The sequence below is a fragment of the Brienomyrus brachyistius genome, chromosome 3 (assembly GCF_023856365.1).
Source record: "Brienomyrus brachyistius isolate T26 chromosome 3, BBRACH_0.4, whole genome shotgun sequence".
Classification (NCBI taxonomy): Eukaryota; Metazoa; Chordata; class Actinopteri; order Osteoglossiformes; family Mormyridae; genus Brienomyrus; species Brienomyrus brachyistius.
In genome coordinates, this window is record NC_064535.1 from 23568328 (window position 1) to 23585615 (window position 17288).

The 17288-nt window shown below is 50.8% G+C and overlaps 1 protein-coding gene across 11 annotated transcripts in view; it reads left to right on the forward strand.

Moving 5' to 3' along the window:
* LOC125738201 (forkhead box protein P2-like) overlaps positions 1-17288 on the forward strand; it is a 117307-nt gene that overhangs the window by 76792 nt on the left and 23227 nt on the right. For 5 of the 11 annotated variants that reach the window (XM_049006899.1, XM_049006904.1, XM_049006906.1 and 2 more), the window contains 5 exons: positions 9788-9925; positions 12574-12663; positions 14306-14513; positions 15424-15634; positions 16892-16996. In XM_049006899.1, coding sequence (XP_048862856.1) covers positions 9788-9925; positions 12574-12663; positions 14306-14513; positions 15424-15634; positions 16892-16996 — 752 coding nt within the window. The remainder of the gene's footprint in view (positions 1-9787; positions 9926-12573; positions 12664-14305; positions 14514-15423; positions 15635-16891; positions 16997-17288) is intronic. The other 6 variants (XM_049006900.1, XM_049006905.1, XM_049006902.1 and 3 more) reach the window with 4 other exon arrangements.

Genomic DNA, 17288 nt, shown 5'->3' on the forward strand with positions numbered 1-17288 from the left:
GCACACCTGGGGAGGGCGAGGTGTGGGGGGGGGGGGGTGAGTGGTAGTTGAAGGGCGCAGGATTTCGGGGGCCTGCGGTGGCAGCTATCCAGCGTCGGTCTCGGGGGAGTTATTGAAAGGCCCGGCTGGCCTGTGCTTATTGTTTGTGGGTTTTGGTGGGAGGGGGGCTGTCCTTTGCTGTTGTCGTCTTGTTGTCTCTTTGATGTTCAGACGCACCTTTAGAGACTCGGAAGCCTTAAGAAATATGAAGCATCCAAAAAGGGGAGGGGTTTTTCCTTTTGGAATAACTGTTCTTCCGCTAAGTTCCATTTATATCGTGTAATGTTACTGGCAGCAACATTTCTTATAGGCTTATCTCTACCCCATAATGCCCATTACTCTGTAGTCTTCTGCCTCCTTCCCGGCACGCACTGAACACGCAGTGGGAAAGTGTGTTGAGGGGGCGAGCCTCTTGGCGTGCACATCGAGGCACCAGAGCAGGCCGGCGTAGGGGAGTCACACACTTAAACAGCTGAGGTTACTCTGAGACGGAGGGGGGGGGGGGTTCATTCCCCGAGGCTTACAGAGCCAAGAGTGATGGGGGAGGATGCTGGGATTTCATTGAGCTGTGTAAATAGTGATGGTGCTAGCCGATCTGTCCTGGTGTTTCCTCCGTGTCGGGATCAAATGTCCTTCCTGGATGAAATTCATGGGAAGAGATGGAGCACAGAATGCAGGCATTTGGAGAGGAGAGCGTGTCTGTCCGTGGGGCGATGCTGTATGCTGCCTTTATCTGACAGCGTCTCCACCAGGAAGGCGCATCGCGATCAGCGACACCCCCGACACCGTAAAGGTTACGCTCGTCTTGTTTTCACAATCAGATTGTGTCATGCTGTTCAGCTCTGTGCGTGGAAGGGTGTTAAACCTCTCCATATGCAGAAGTGCATGCTGGGAATCGCCGTGTATCGCAGATGGGCCTTTTAACCTGAAGCACTGCTCAGCTGCTGTGTCAGGCTGCATTAGGATGCGTGCACTAATGCGATCGCGCAATTGGTCGGGCCCAGGGTTGCAGCTAGATGATCTGGGCCTCCTCACATGTCACCCCCAAAATTTTATAGTTTTACATATTCAAGACCCCCCCCCCCCCCCCCCCCCCCCCCCCGAATCTGCTAGGGTATCCGTAACCCTACTGCTCCGCTGGTCAGATCTAAGATGACACCACCTGTGATAACCAGATGTTTATGTGCTGGTGTTTATGACATCATGATGTTGCTTTGTGTCATTCTGTTTCCAAAGGGCAAAATGTCTGTAGCTAGTTTCACTTAGAGTCATATTGCCCAGCATTTGATGCTGTTCCATTTTTCTTTCACTTTATACGCCACCTCCAGTCATTTTCTGTCACTTCTGTAACATTTTACGTGGCAAAATACGTATAAAAGTTTTGTTTACCACTGGAAGGGGTTGATTCCATCGACTTTTGCTTTCAGGTTTCCCTTTGATGGCTCCATATTTACTGTTAGTGCATTTTTTTTCCTGCCATCTGATGCCTATAGTATACGGTTAGCAAAATTGCGGGGACATGTGGACCTGGCAGGAAAGTGGGTCCCGAACGACAGAGGGGAGCATGATGCACCTCTTTGATGTTGCAACAGCATGTTTACCTGAAGAAGCGACGCGTGCATCTTCCACACGCCGGCATGCCTGGCCTGATCACACCAGCCACAGTCTTAATTGAATCCTAACTGACAGATCAGATACGTGCAGCCTGGCAGTGTGGGAAATGATGAACTTTAATGCGGCGGGCCGCTCGAAGCCCTCGTAATTTACCGCATGTCATGCGATGACGAGTCTGACCTAATAGACTCCCTATTACCTCCAGAAGCAGAAATCTGGTGGGGGGGGGGGGGTCATGTCCCCGGAGCTGGGAAAAGGCATTGCTAGCCATATGTGCGGGGCTTGATGCCCCCTCGCTGTAATATTACCTTCGTGGTCTGTTTTTCATGCTGTTTGGTTATGAGGTAGAAACCCTGGCAGCTTCTTCATTTCCTGTGTGAAATTCACATCCCTGGCTTGCCCTAGCCATGCAGGCAGCATGTCCTGCGAGCACATGCGGTAACCCTGCCGCATCGTCTGGGAGGTCAGTAAACGAGGGTCACAAACGAGGGTCCACAAAGTCACCAATAGACTCCCTTACGGGGCGTAAACACACACACAACAACCTTAATCCCTACCCAGCCCCAACCTTAACCATAAGTAACCAAACAAAATAAAAAGACTTTTTAGTTTTTCGATTGCATTCACAGATCTTTGTGGGGACCTGAAAAATGCTCCCCACAATGTCAAAATAACAGGTTTTTATTACACTTGGTCCCCAATGTAGTATAAACAAAATACACACACCCACTACCTCTCCAGTGCAGTGACCTAGTGCATGCATCTCCATCAGGCGTGTCGGGGAATTGACAGTTGCCCCTGGCAGGAAATCGGAGGGGTCTAATGACCCCCCGGCCCCAGGGCCATAGCAGGGATGTGGTCCTCGCTGATATAGCCAGGGACGCCAGGATCGGCTTTAATTGGTAAGCAAATTAGCGGTGTCAGATGAAGGAGGCTGCAGGGAGACGGGACGTCCGCACCAATCGGTCCCGGGGGGTTGGGGGGGGGGGGTTGGCTTTGGCTTTGGAGATGAATTTGCAGCCCAGTGAAGGAACTCCATTCTCACTTGGCCAGCAGAGTCAGTCCTCCACACCCTAATTAGTGCTGGAGCACTGCGCCAAGGACCGGGGGATAATTACTGCCTCTCCACACTCCTTTTATTTGTCTTTGCCGTGTCGGTTGCTGAAAAACACGAGTAGACGTCGTGCTCGCAGCTTCTGCACTGTTTACCAAACAAGCGTAATCCCATGCTCCAGTCCCCCCCCACCCCCATAACGAGGCAGCGAAGACACTGAGGAAGAAGATCTCCTAAATGAGAGAACCTGTGATGACGCCACCACTGTACTCCACACTCACGATTTCAGTTTCGGTCCTGAAGAGGTTCTCACTGGCAGGGAGAAGCCATGAAATTCTCCTGTGCGGCCGTCTGTTTGGGGGCACAAATCATGCATGTTCCATTAGCGTCGTTGGGTAGTGCTGCCGTCCCTAATGCCAGGAGGTCATCGAGACTTGAGAAGGATAAGGCCCGGTTTGCTACCCATGGAGCCTCCCCAGGTTGTGTCTGAGGTACCGTTCGGTCCATCAGCCACCTCTCAGGGGTGCCGTGTAAGGAAGTAAATAAGAGTGAGTCTGCAGAGACCAGTTATGCATTATTGAGCTCGTTTAAATATAAATACCAGGGAGTTATTGCTTATCAGAATGGAGAGGGGGTGTTCAGCATGAACCCGAGTTCTTCACTGTGAAATAAGCAGATGCACAACACTGGGGGGGGGGGGGTGCTTTATTTCTGTAATTAATGACTCCCGTGTCGTGTGTCGTCTCTGTTGTTGCCAGGTTTCAAGCCGGCTGACAAGAAAATAGCATTAAGCGTTTTGTAATAAATTGTTTTGGAATGTGCGATTTGTCAACTGCATTGCAGATGAGATTTGTTTCATGGGAGAATCGGAGAGGCCTTTGTGGGCAGGTGGGGGGGGGGGGGGGTTACTGTTCATTGACTGTGAATGTTTACTGCCTGGTGGTATAAATGCTGCTTTATAAATGCTTATTAATGTCGGAGCTTCCTGGTATGGGCGCTCGGCGGAGATGAAGGTTTAAAAAAAAAAAAAAAAAAAAGATCTTCAATTCAGCCTCCATTGCTCTCTATTCACCGTACCTGTCAATCAGCTGTGCGAAGCACAGTGTGCAATGGAGGTGTTACATTCCTGCAATTATCATGTCATATACTTGAAAATGTAAATGAATGTGTGTGTGAAATTAAATTTATGGGTTGTCAGTGAAGAATAAGAACCAGGAGAGCAATTACTTATCCGCTTTCATCTTTCAAGCTCTGATACATCAGGCAGAAAAGCGTGCTGTTAAATGCTGGGATTAGCATTGTACGGGCCTCCCGATGAATAGGCCGGCCTCTGCCAGCCTCCTCTGGCTTTTTATTTGCGAGAGTAATGAAATAAAGACGATTATCATCCATCGGCCTGCTTTAAAAACGGGTGAGAGAAAGAGATCGAGCGAGAGAGAGAAAAGAAGGAGCGGTTAATGAAAGCATGAGAGACGTCTCCTTCCTGCGTTTGTTTGGGATTTTCTGCACCTGTTGTCGGGAGGAGCTCCTCTCTGCGGAAATTAATGTAATTTTCATAATTTTCAAAGTGCTGGATGCATGTGCGGGGGGGGCCGGTCATGCCACACAGCTGCTGTGGGTGTGTCACCAGGAAAGTGAGCGGGGTTCAGCTGTACCTACTGTAAGGGGCGGGGCGTGAATTCTGAGCTGTGATTGGGTATGCAAATGTCACATTGAGGTAGACCTGGGTGTAAGATTCCAACGCGGCATGCTAGCTGGCACTCCTCTCGCACCCGGCGGGAACGCGCACAATACACTGCCATGCCACATCCCCGACAGAGCCCTCCAGGATCATTAACGAAAGACAAGGCAAATTTCTCTTGGGGAGGTGGGGGTGGGGGGGGTTGTGTGTGACCTTCAGCTGTGATTGAGGCTCATCGGGATTAGTCAGGCTGCGATCACCGTCGCTAAAGCATAATGACTTACGGAATGAAGTACGCGAAGTGACCGTGCAAAGGTTTCGGCTAATCACAGGGGGGAGCCTCAGGGGCGTGGTCATCAAGGCCCTGCTGCATGCTGCTGCCCAGCAAGCCGCACTGGGTCACAGTTAAGCGAGAGAGAGGCTGGCGGCTTGGTCTTCAGGCCAGTACCTCCACGGGAAGCCGGTACAGGCTGCTTACGGAACCCGCTACGCAGGGCATGGTTAAATCTGTTTTACGCTGGCTTCATGTCTGGATTATTGGTTTAGGAAATACTGCCTCCTGAATGTGTCTCGTTGCGGTGAAGGCATGTCAGCGGGATGGCTGTTTAGACGAATTCCGTCATGTTGGGTTTGGTTGGCTCAGAGAGACCCTCATGATGCTGATTCACCGAGTCCCTGCATATGCACCTTCATGGAAGTCCCTCACCCAGGTTGATGACACAGTGTTTTGACGCAGCCTGCCCTCCTCACCTTGCCCTTCTCAAAGGACGGAGCCCCGCATGGTCCAAGCTCAGAGACTGAGCCTCACAAACCAGCCAGTAGTATAGCCAGTGTCAAACTAATGCTGGTTTATGATCTATATTCAAGTCAGAAGCTGGTGTATATCACACTCACAAAAGCATTAACAGGACCCTGACTTTCGGCTAGCCCGTGCATTCCACTCAGCCAAGTGAAAAGCATTCTGGGCACTGGAATGGTGGGTGCCAAGATGGCGGCTTCTTCCAGTCATTAATCAGGAATGAGTCTCTTAGGCTGAAGGCTACAAGAACTACAAAACAAACACAACTTCTTACATTGGAATTATAATTATATTTAACCAACTTGCCTCAAATAAACTGAAAACTGTTAATGGGAAATGAATCACCTACTGGTCAGGTTCCTCCTCATTTATACATCGTGTTTTTTTTGTGCACAAAAATAGTTATGTTAATAAAATTATGTTTAAAATTACTCGTGATCATTGGAAACGTGAGAGACGATGTTCTATTTTAGTACCTAGAATAGTACCTGTATACCAAAGGAATATTACTTCTTAGGTTTTAAGAAAAAGTGAGATTTGATGGCAGGTATTATGAATGTTGAGACTCCTGAGTTGATGTGTGCAGGTATTCAGACGATAGTGCCCTAGAATTTCGATAATCTGCTTCTCTGATTTCCTGTCTGCAACAAAACCATTGCAAAAATCTTTATTTTGGCAAGTATTTGGAGGTCTGGGTCTTTTTTAACATTGAAAATGATCATATCTGAAAATTGACATTCTGCATTTCTCATGGTTTATTTTAGTGACGGACCGAGACTCTGCATAAATGGCTTCTTGCTCCCATCTATTTGCCAGAATGTTTTTCCAGAAGGGCCTCGATCTCATGACTGTAGTTCCCTTGCAAAAGTCCCTCATCATTGTCTGACATGTTCAATATGTGACTCAGCCCTCTGTCCCGAACCCCCCAAAAACCGATAGACCGATAAACAGCTGACCCAGTACTCAGACCCCAAGTTTCACTCACACCTATATGTGTGTGTGTGTGTGTGTGTGTGTGTGTGTGTGTGTGTGTGTGTGTATGTGTGTGTTTGTCTCAAAAGAGAGCATGATGGGATATGTGAAAAGAAGCATTCCTATGCACGTGCATTTTATGTTTTTCATTTTATTTGTTTATTAGTCCTGGGTATGATGTTAACCTGTTCGGCCCTGCAAGTGGTCCTTGCAGGGAAAAAATCTGGGACTTGGTGGCAGGATTGGCATTCCAGCCACTGTAAGAACTTCACACAGCTATGACAAAGCAGACAGCACTCTTTTCTGCTCTCTGCGGGAGTAGCTCTGCTGTAGTTGCCCACAAGAAAGCGGATGAGGGAAAGCCCTCGGGAGCCTCAACCCCAGAAGTGGGGTCAGGCCTGTTGGGGATTAGAACTCATGTGGTGCTAAGGTATTGTCCTCTGCACGGCAGCACTTGCGACCTAATCTGAGGCAGTCACCCGGGTAGGCTTGTAGAATGTCTTGTCTCCAGCACGATGACCATCTTTTTCTGCTGTCGGAGGAGCTTCATAAACTCCGCATTTCAGTAGAGGCACTGAGGTACGCAGACTGGGGAGTAAGCAAATTTCTGTAGTTACGTACATCTATTATTGGTCTGGTCACTCTGATGGCTGCCATACTTGGCGAATAGCTGTTGCTGTGGCTGGTCAGCTACTCCATGTGGTGTCCAATGTCACTCCTTTCAACGAGCGTATACGCAGGCTAAGACACTCCTTGGGTGTCTTGTCTGTTGTCTGACATTTCACTCACAGCTTTGCTCGCGGTGACACTCCTCTGATCATGGGTGACTTCAGTGAGACCACTGGCACTGGCAGGGCTAGCAATGAGGAATGTGTCGGTCCCGATGAGTCTGGTGACCGGCATGAGAGTTGTGCCATGTTCCTTGACGTTGTGAAAGGTCAGGGGCTATGTGTCGCCGGATCCTGCTTCCAGCACCCTAAGCCACATCATTAGACTTGGTACTCCACAGCTGGTGGCGAGTCAAAGGAGATCAATCACATCCTTGTGGACAGATACCAGAGGTTCCTACAGAACTGCTGAGTCTACAGAAGTACGCAGTTTGTGAATTCTGACCACAGACTTGCTGTTGCTACTCTGAAGATTTAGTTGAGGTCTAGTGGGCTGCCATCTACTTCGGAAAATGACTCCAAGATCAGGCTGTTTCTAATGAGTGTATGCAGTTTGTGTGAGGGACTTGCAGGCTTGCGGACTTTCATCGCAAGACCCTAAAGGTTTCTTAGCATTGTGTTGATGGTGCCGGTGTTCCCCGAAGGAGGTGTTTCACCCTCAGGACACCCTGGATATTATCAAGAGGGGTCACAGTGCATGGCTTGATGGCAACTCCATTCTGTACCGGGAACTGAGAAGGATGGCAGGAAGGGTTCTTAGGGCAGATAAGGAGGCATTTGTTAGAGGAATCTGTGAGCAAGTGACACACCATCTATGGTCTAGCAAGGAATCGAAGCATTACGCAAATCCGAATCTGTTCCTTGGAGAGTTGCAGTCTGGGCAGGTGATGGAACGGTCCTTACGGATGACACTGCAGTTGTGACCCGCTGGGCCGGCTACTTTGAGTACTTGTTTAAAGCTGATCCTCAGACTAGGACGTTGGACTTCCCTGGATCCCCAGTTCCTGAGGATGATCCTCTGATGAGCTATAAACCACCCAATCTTGCTGAGATTGCACAGTTGGTGAATCGGCTGGAGGTGGGGAAGGTCACAGGGATCCGGGGTGAACTTCTCCAGGCTGATGGTAAGGCTGTCCTCCTGGCATTGCAAGCAATCTTTGGTTTCATTTAGGAGACGGGTCTCATCCCGGCTGAACAAAACAGTTCTTGTAGTCCAGAAAGGGAAGGGTGATCGCCTGGATTGCATGAACTACAGGGGGATAACACTGCTCTCAGTGCCAGGTAAGTTCCTTGCTAGGGTCATCCTCAACAGGATCCGTGATCACTTGCTTGCCTACCAGCGACTGAAGTACACCTAAGAAGTCTACCATCAACCGCATCCTGGCACTGAGGGTTCTCATCAAGCACAAACACAAATATCAGCAGTTCTTTTGCAGCCTTTGTCGATTTTGATAAAACATTTGACTTAGTTGTTCGACCTGCCCTTTGGGACATCCTAAGACTTCTCGGCATCTGCCCAGAGTTGCTGGATGTCATGGTCTGGCCTATGCACTGTGAGTGCTGTGCAGAGTGGAGCCGGAACCTCTGCGTCCTTCCCAGTTGATTCTGGGGTTTATCAGGGGTGTGTTCTTGCTCCTGCTTTGTTCAGTGCTTGCATGGACTGGGTGTTGGGCAGGGTCTTGGAATCCCACGGCAGTGGGGCATCTGTTGGTGAAAAAAGATTCACTGATCTTGACTTTGCCGGCAATGCTATGATCTTTTCTGAGTCGATGGAGGCCTTTTTTGGGGCTCTCAAGAGACTGAGCGAAGAGTCTGAGTGTCTGGGCTTGTGAGTGTCCTGGATAAAAACCACGATCCAGGCCTTTAGTGACCTATTGGGCAGAGCCATCAGCAGTGTGTCTGTCTGTGAAGAGAATGTAGACCACATCAAGAGGTTCACCTACGTCAGCAGCGACATTCATGTCTCTGGTGACTGGAGTCAGTAGATGGATTGGGAGAGCGTGGGGGGTCATGAGGTCGCTGGAAAGGGGTGTAAGCAGTCCTGATGTCTTGCTGTGTGGCTGTGAGACATGGATGCTATCAAGTGACCTCAGATGAAGACTGGACTCCTTTGGTACTGTTTCTCTTCGGAGAATCCTTGAGTACCGCTGCTTTGACTTTGTGTCGAACGAGCAGTTGCTAGAGGAGTTCCGAATGAGGCATGTTACCTGCATCATGAGGGAGCTTCAGTTACGGCACTTCAGCCATATGGCGCGTTTCCCTGAGGGAGATCTGGCTCGCAGGATCCTCATTGCTGAGAACCCGAGTAGCTGGACCAGGCCAAAGGGATGCCCATGTAGCACCTGGCTGTGACAGATAGATGAGCATTTCCGGAGGGTGGGACTAGACCGAGTGTTGGCCTGGAGGTTCCCCACCCGGGATCCCAAGGTGTTTTGTCATGTGGTATCAGTTTATACTTCCTAGCCTGACCCGTTCATTAGTTTGTTTTTGTCTGCCTTTCAAGAATATCTTATGTCTTACAATATTATTATTTTATTTTAATTTGTTTTTACTGAACTATGATTATTCACTTTAGTAACTCCTTGTCCAGAAAAACCAGTCCGTCCCATTTATCACACGTATGATGCCGTTTTCTGAAGGCGCTGTGAGCTTTCTTGTTTGAGTGAGAACTGAGGGTCATCATTGATCAAGGCATTTATCATTGTTTGATTATAGTACCTGGTGTTACTAGCAACTCAGTTTTTTATAGAAATATCCTCTGCCATTTTATCCTGTTGCTGCTGACTAAGATCCTCCAGGGTGTGCGATCCTCCAGGAGATTCATTTAATTACGGTCTTCTATTTAAAGCCTAAAGAATGTGCAGCCAGCTCCTGTCGGCCAGGTATCCGTGTGGCTGAGACAGCTTCTTCCGGCTTGTAGCGCCACGCTGACCCCTCGGTGTGTGTGTGCGCTTCTGCAGGTCCCCGTATCTATGTCCATGATGAGCCCCCAGGTGATCACCCCCCAGCAAATGCAGCAGCTCCTCCAGCAGCAGGTGCTGTCCCCCCAGCAGCTGCAGGCCCTTCTCCAGCAGCAGCAAGCCGTCATGCTGCAGCAGGTAGGTAGACCATCCGGCGGCATGCCTGCGCATACACCTACCTACGGCAGGTAGGAAGACCATCCGGTGGCATGCCTGCGCATACGGTTACCTGCAGCAGGTAGGGAAACCATCCGGTGGCATGCCTGCGCATACACCTACCTGCGGCAGGTAGGGAGACCATCCGGTGGCATGCCTGCGCATATGCCTTCCTGAGGCAGGTAGAGAGACCATCCAGTGGCATGCCTGCGCATACGGTTACCTGCAGCAGGTAGGGAAACCATCCGGTGGCATGCCTGCGCATACGGTTACCTGCAGCAGGTAGGGAAACCATCCGGTGGCATGCCTGCGCATACACCTACCTGCGGCAGGTAGGGAGACCATCCGGTGGCATGCCTGCGCATACGGTTACCTGCAGCAGGTAGGGAAACCATCCGGTGGCATGCCTGCGCATACACCTACCTGCGGCAGGTAGGGAAACCATCCGGTGGCATGCCTGCGGATACACCTACCTGAGGCAGGTAGGGAGACCATCCAGTGGCATGCCTGCGCATACGGTTACCTGCAGCAGGTAGGGAAACCATCCGGTGGCATGCCTGCGCATACACCTACCTGCGGCAGGTAGGGAGACCATCCGGTGGCATGCCTGCGCATATGCCTTCCTGAGGCAGGTAGAGAGACCATCCAGTGGCATGCCTGCGCATACGGTTACCTGCAGCAGGTAGGGAAACCATCCGGTGGCATGCCTGCGCATACACCTACCTGCGGCAGGTAGGGAGACTATCCCATGGCATGCCTGCGCATACACCTATCTATGGCAGGTAGGGAGACCATCCGGTGGCATGCCTGCGCATATGCCTTCCCAAGGCAGGTAGGGAGACCATCCAGTGGCATGCCTGCGCATACGGTTACCTGCAGCAGGCAGGGAAACCATCCGGTGGCATGCCTGCGCATACACCTACCTGCGGCAGGTAGGGAGACCATCCAGTGGCATGCCTGCGCATACACCTATCTGTGGCAGGTAGGGAGACCATCCGGTAGCATGCCTGCACATACGCCTACCTGCAGCAGGTAAGGAAACCATCCGGCGGCATGCCTGTGCATATGTCTACTTGCAGCAGGTAGGTAGACCCTCTGGCTGTATGCCTGCACATACGCCTACCTGCAGCAAGCAGGGAAACTGTCCAGCTGTATGCCTGCGCATGGGTATACTTGCAGCAGGCAGGGAGACCTTCCAATTGCATGCATGCACAAAGACCTAACTGCAGCAGGAAGGGAGATCGTCCGGCTGCATGTGTGCGCATAAGCCTACCTGTGGCAGGTGGGGAGATCGTTTGGTTGCACACCTGCATATATGCCTACAGTAAGCTGCACGGCAGGCTGACTTCCATGTGTCTCAGAAACCTGTTGGGCTTCGTCTTTGGGGAGCTGGAGTTACCGACCTGTGTCTTAAACGTCGCTCCATCTTTCAGTGAATTCCGGAATAGTCTTTTTTAAACCCCTCCCCCCCCCCCCCCCAACCCCGTCTGTCACTGAGCAGGGAAGGCACACCGCACCCCATTAAAAGTTTCCACAGAAGCGTTTCTGAGAGACGGACAGGATGGAATGAGGGATGGAAGGGGGAGGAGAAAAAGAGAGCGAGTGGCGGAGAGGAGTGGGGCGGCTCGTCATTCACGGAACAGCGATAAGAAACTCCTCTGTCAGGAAAGATGGATCGCGTGTAAATGCTTCACTCGAAGCGCGCCTCGTTTCAAGATGGAGCGAGCGCCCCACTGCCATCCCAGACGTCTTAACACTGACGTTGGGCTCCGGTGCCTTTCAGAACGCTGGCGGGAGGCCCGGTAATCCTGCATCTCCCCCAAGCTTTAATTCTGAGCTGAGCCCCCAGAACCTCCTCGATTTACCTTCAGGAAACTCTCCCTTCGCTCCTCTCCCCGTCACGTGACTCTCGTTTTAATTTTAATGGGTGATGAGTTTAAACTGAGCCAAGAAACTTCAAGCCTTGTCATTGTCTCAGACAGGAAGATGCTCTTAATGTGATTAATTGTCATTCCTTGGTTATGTCTAATATGCATGAGGTGTGTTGGACTCTGTGTACTTTGGAAAATGCTTCATGAATATATCTGCTCTGTGTGTTTATTTTTTTGCTTTTTTTTTTTGAGGGGCAGGAGACGTGTCGTTAATGCAGCACGGTGTCTCTGTGGAGCATCAGTCTGATATTGTTTCTGAGATAAAATAATGTGGTGTAATTATGGCCGCTGTCTGTATCTTCAGGTTAAGGGTTTCGATCGTCCGGTCGCTCGAAATTGCGATTTTGGCTGTCGCCGCGATACACTGACAGATAATTAACTTTTACTTGGAAACGGACAGTCTTGTTTTGTTTCGCCATGACCATAAGACCCTGCTGAGGTTCCGTGAGCAGCATGTAATTTGTTTTGGTTTGTTACGGCGGGAGGTTGTGCAACGTTGCATCGGAGGCCTGTCAGGGCAAACGTGCAGCAGGAAGAATGCACAGCTACGGTGAAGCAGACCACGCAGGGAAGGGGGAGCCGTACTGGGTTTGCATGTCGGCCCGGTTGTCAGAAACAAAGGGACTCTTGCCCATGTTTACTCAGCCGGTGGATGACATGGGGGTCTCACAATCTCCCCGTCCTGCCGTCTCTCCCCAGCAACACCTGCAGGAGTTTTACAAGAAGCAACAAGAGCAGCTTCACCTTCAGCTCCTCCAGCAGCAGCACTCGGGAAAGCAGGCAAAGGAGGTATGTGGAGAGGGAGGCAAAAGTGGGAAGAGTGTGGGGGAGAGACACACCACTGGGGGAGAGGGATGTAGCGTGTGGGGTTTTGTTGGAGCTCAGGAGGTGCAAGTTTGTCTTTTATGTCTGGAATGTGCAACACCATCCATGGTCACTGCCTCCTTTCTACTAATTGAACACCCTGAGTGTAGGTGATCACCCTGAGTGTAGGTGTTGTTCGGAGGGCATGTTAAAGGGTCCTAATGTTAGAAGCCCAGTCTGAGTATGCACTCCGTAGCCCACGGACTCCTGCTTAATCGGCAGGCGCTACTGTATGAGTTTGGACCGCTGAGTGGAAAGTTCCGGGCTGATGCGGCCATAAATCAAGCTGGCGGGTGGGCCTTCATTAGGCCGTGTCTGTCGGGGACGCCGCCATGTCCGGCACCGCCACAATCTAAACTAAACGCGAACTGTGGTGGTCAGAATGATCACGGCTGTCGGAGGCGTGCCACCATGGTGTACACCTGCAGGGGGTGCTGTTGATGCCCCCCAGGCTTTGTTCCTGTTTGGATTTGTGAATAGAATTTCAGGCAGCCATCAAATATGGAATAGAAATTGCTCCCTTATTTCTCCAGAGACACTGGCCGGCCCACACGGCCAGCTCCATTATGCAGTCTGTTTTCCAGTGAGTGCATCGCAAGTTTTTACTCCTCCCCCCCCCCTCCCCCCCCACGACCCCCAAACCCAACAGAAAGGTCTTCCACAGTAGCTTGTCTCCTTCTGAAGTGTGACTGCCTCTGTGTATCCTCCCGAGTCTCCAGAACTCCGGTTTGTCTTGTAATTCCTCAAAAAATTGGAAGTTGGACCCCGGCCCCCCCCCTATTTTTTTGAGCTTGTAATAGGGCTACTTCTTTCCCTTGAATGAATTCTTGGTTATAATGTATTCCGACAGGAGAGAGGAGATGGCTAACAGGGAGGTGGGGATGAAGGCTACATCCCTGTTTGCTAATAGACCACTGGAGACCATGTTCATGGCCTGCTGAGAATCCAACTTATTCAGTTGCAAAATACAAAAAAAAAGAGAGAGGGAGAAGTTCCTAACAGGAATGATAATGAAATGATACACAGATGCTGAAATGTCTGCTCTGGACTCTGGACAATTCGTCAGTACCGCTCAGATGCAGGTCGAGTGATGCGTGTACCTGTACTGAGAACGGCGGCTCGTCACATCTGGCCGGCTGTTTGGCGTCTCCTTGTTTCTGCTTCAGTTAAAATGAAAGCGTAACCAAAAAATTACTGGCCGCCGTGGTGGGCAAATAGAATGGCGCCCCCTGCTGGCACGTTACAATCTATGACGAGTCCTTTCAGCCTTATGAACTCTGAGAGACAATTAAATATGCAGATGATTAAGAGCTGTAATCAGTGCAAGCCCAAGGAAGGTTGTTGGGGGTGTTCCTGTCGTTCAGTGTTTCTGCTCTTCCTGACTGGCAATCTGATATACAGTGTATGAGGGAGGCGGGTACCAGCGACAAGGAGGGGGTGGGGGGGGGGGAGCTAGGCTGTGGTGGTGCGTATGGAGGAGAGGCACAGAAGGAGAGAGAGGCAGTCAGGTCACACGCTGTGTGGTGCGGCCCCGCTTACTAATTTGCGTAATTTGCACTTGCTATAGCAACAGCAGCAGCAACAGCAGCAGCAACAGCAGCAACAGCAGCAGCAGCAGCAGCAGCAGCTGGCCGCCCAGCAGCTCGTCTTCCAGCAGCAGCTCCTTCAGATGCAGCAGCTCCAGCAGCAGCAGCATCTGCTCAGCCTGCAGCGGCAGGGCCTGCTCTCTCTGCCCCCAGGCCAAGCCGCCCTGCCCGGGCAGCCCATGCCACCTGGTAGGCCCCTGACCTCTGCTCCACGCCATGCCACTCTCAGTCACCGCTCCGCTCCTCATTCGTTTGCTAATTTTATCGGCGTCTTCCGTTCGGTCGCCATTTTGTTTGGTCGTTTTGTTTTCATCTGTTCAGTTGTTGTTTGTTTGCTTATCATTCGTTCACTCTTCATTTTATCATCGTCGTCTGTTCAGTTGTTTGTTCATCATTTGCTCGCCCCATTTATCGCCGTCTTCTGTTGAGTCGTCGTTCGCTCGTCATTTGTTTTCTCATTCTGTCATTGTTTGTTTGTTGTGCTTGTCTGTTAACCTGCAACTGCACAGAGGGGGAGCCCGTGAACAGATGCCAGCTTCAGCTTTCAAAGCGAGGCATAAACAGCTGCCCTGCCTATGTTTACCCGCACTGAAAGCGCTAGCAGCGTTATTAATTATTGTTATGCGGAATGTAATCCGAGCACAACCCAGAGCTTAATTCCATCGTCCCCTGCCAAGGCCTCTGTTATCGCCCAAAGATGTCATCCCCATAATGGGATTTTGGCATAATATTAGAACAGTCTGTTTTGGTCCTGTTCCTCACTTCGTTATTCCAGACTGAGCTAATGGAACAGTGCTCCGTTATGAGACAGCTGCTTGTCGCCACCATTATCTTTATACGTGAGGCAGGAAGGTTTCAAGTTTACCTAATGTTTGCGTGGACAGGACAATGGGAATGAAAGCGGCAACACTGGATAGTGTGGACATATGCAAATTATGTCCCATATATGTATGTGCGTCTGTGTGTACCTGAGTGTATGTAAATCATGGCCCATATAGCCTCAGACACATCATGCCCGCTTTATCTCTCCTGCCCAGTCTGGTGCTAATTACTGGGCTCGGCTCCCCTGTTCCCACACCCTTGTTTTGATGCCTGACAGCAGCCTTGAGCCCGGTGGAGCTCCAGCAGCTGTGGAAAGAGGTGACCAGTTCTCACAGCTTGGAGGATAATGGCGTCAAGCACAGCGGGCTGGACCTCACCACCTCCAACTCCTCAACTACCTCCTCCACCACTTCCAAAGCATCACCGCCCATCAGCCACCACTTGGCGGTCAACGGGCAGGCCGCGGCGCTCGGCGCCCGGAGGGAGAGGTAGGCACGGTCATCCTCCCCGCCGCCGGGGCGACCCCCGGGGAACCGGAAGGATCTGCCCCAGTTTGCCGCTAGAAGGGTGTGTCGTATCTCAGTGAGTGACTGCCTGGGATAAATCAGATGCTTAACCAAAATAAAATAGAATAAAAAAAGATAGTACAGACAGCCTGAAGACGAGCCTAACCTTAGTGCACATTAAGAATTTAGTGCTTTATTTCTTCTTTTTAAATTACCTTTCTGTAGTGCTTGTCATATAAACAGAATACATGATGCCAGGAAGGCTTTTTCTGATGTTTATACTCGCGACGGAGCTTTTTATACACAGTCCGCGCTGATATAAAAGTCCGTTCACATATCTGTCTACCTGCGTTATGCATTATTGAAGAATTTCGGCGGCATAATGAGAAGCAACAGGAGTGGCAGCCGGCTCGGGGAAGCGAGGACGGGGCCCGTAATTGATTTAAACCAGACGCTACCTGAGTGGGAGCAAAAACGTGGTGAAGTGCACATTTATGGGGGAGAAAGGGTGTTAAGGGGGTGTTGGGGAGGGGGGCAGGTTTATCTGTGAGACCTTCGTGGCTGGTGTGATGATTTTGGTGCCGGTGCCTTTCCATCACGGGGGCCCCGTGTCCGGCGTGTCTGCAGACAGGTCAAAGGTCACCTCTGCGCAAGGTGGCAGTGACCCCGACTTTCTGCCCAGGGCTGTTCCAAAAGAAAGCCGCTCCCTTAAAAGCAGAGGCCCCGCATATTATAAACTCGTCTCCCCATGTCTATCATCCCCCCTGGGTGCTTTTAAACTTGTTTACATAGCGACTGGTAAAGGCTGTAGAAAGTAATTTTTAAAATACATAAATATTACCTCAGTGAAATTTTCCTTGGCAAACGGCGGCGTGTTTACCCTCACGTTCAGGCCCCCACCACTAATACATCGGAGATTAAACATCTGGTCGAGCGCTCGGATGCTAGCCCGCCGCGAGGTCGTCCTATCCGCCCCCCCTCCTTTATTAACAACCCCTTTGGCTCCGGTTCTGCCTTAATTGGAGCGTCACCCATCCTGTGAGGCGCGCCATTCGGGAGTGGGGGGGGATGATTAATTCTCCCTGCCTGCTCTGCGCTGAACTGACCTGCAATGACCTGCCTGTCGCCTGTTCTAACCTGACAGTCTCTGGCAGCCATAAAGCATTACTGCTCTGGAGAGGATTGCAACTTCAGTTTCACCCCCCCACACCACCTTTTCTGTCTCTTCTCCTCCAACAGTTCTCTACACGAGGACTCCGGAACCTCCCACGCCCTCTACGGGCATGGTGTGTGTAAGTGGCCAGGCTGTGAGAGCATCTGCGAGGACTTCAGCCAGTTCCTCAAGTAGGTGCCCCTTTCCCAGTCACCTCCACCTCCCCGGGTGTAGGGGGCGCTCCTCCTGTCTACATGTGGTTTGTGTGCCTGTCTGTATCTCTGTGTCCATGCTTAACGTCCTGATGCGAGCTCATTTTCATCCAAAAGCTGCTTGATATTCGCCCATAAAGAATGAGGGTCTTATTTCCCCCCTGTTGTGAGGTCTGACTGGCTCAGATATTTCCCCAAAACATTTATTAGCGTGCCGAGTTTTCACTTCGAAGAGATGAAGGGGCAGGCGATTCTGTAGAGATAAAATGAA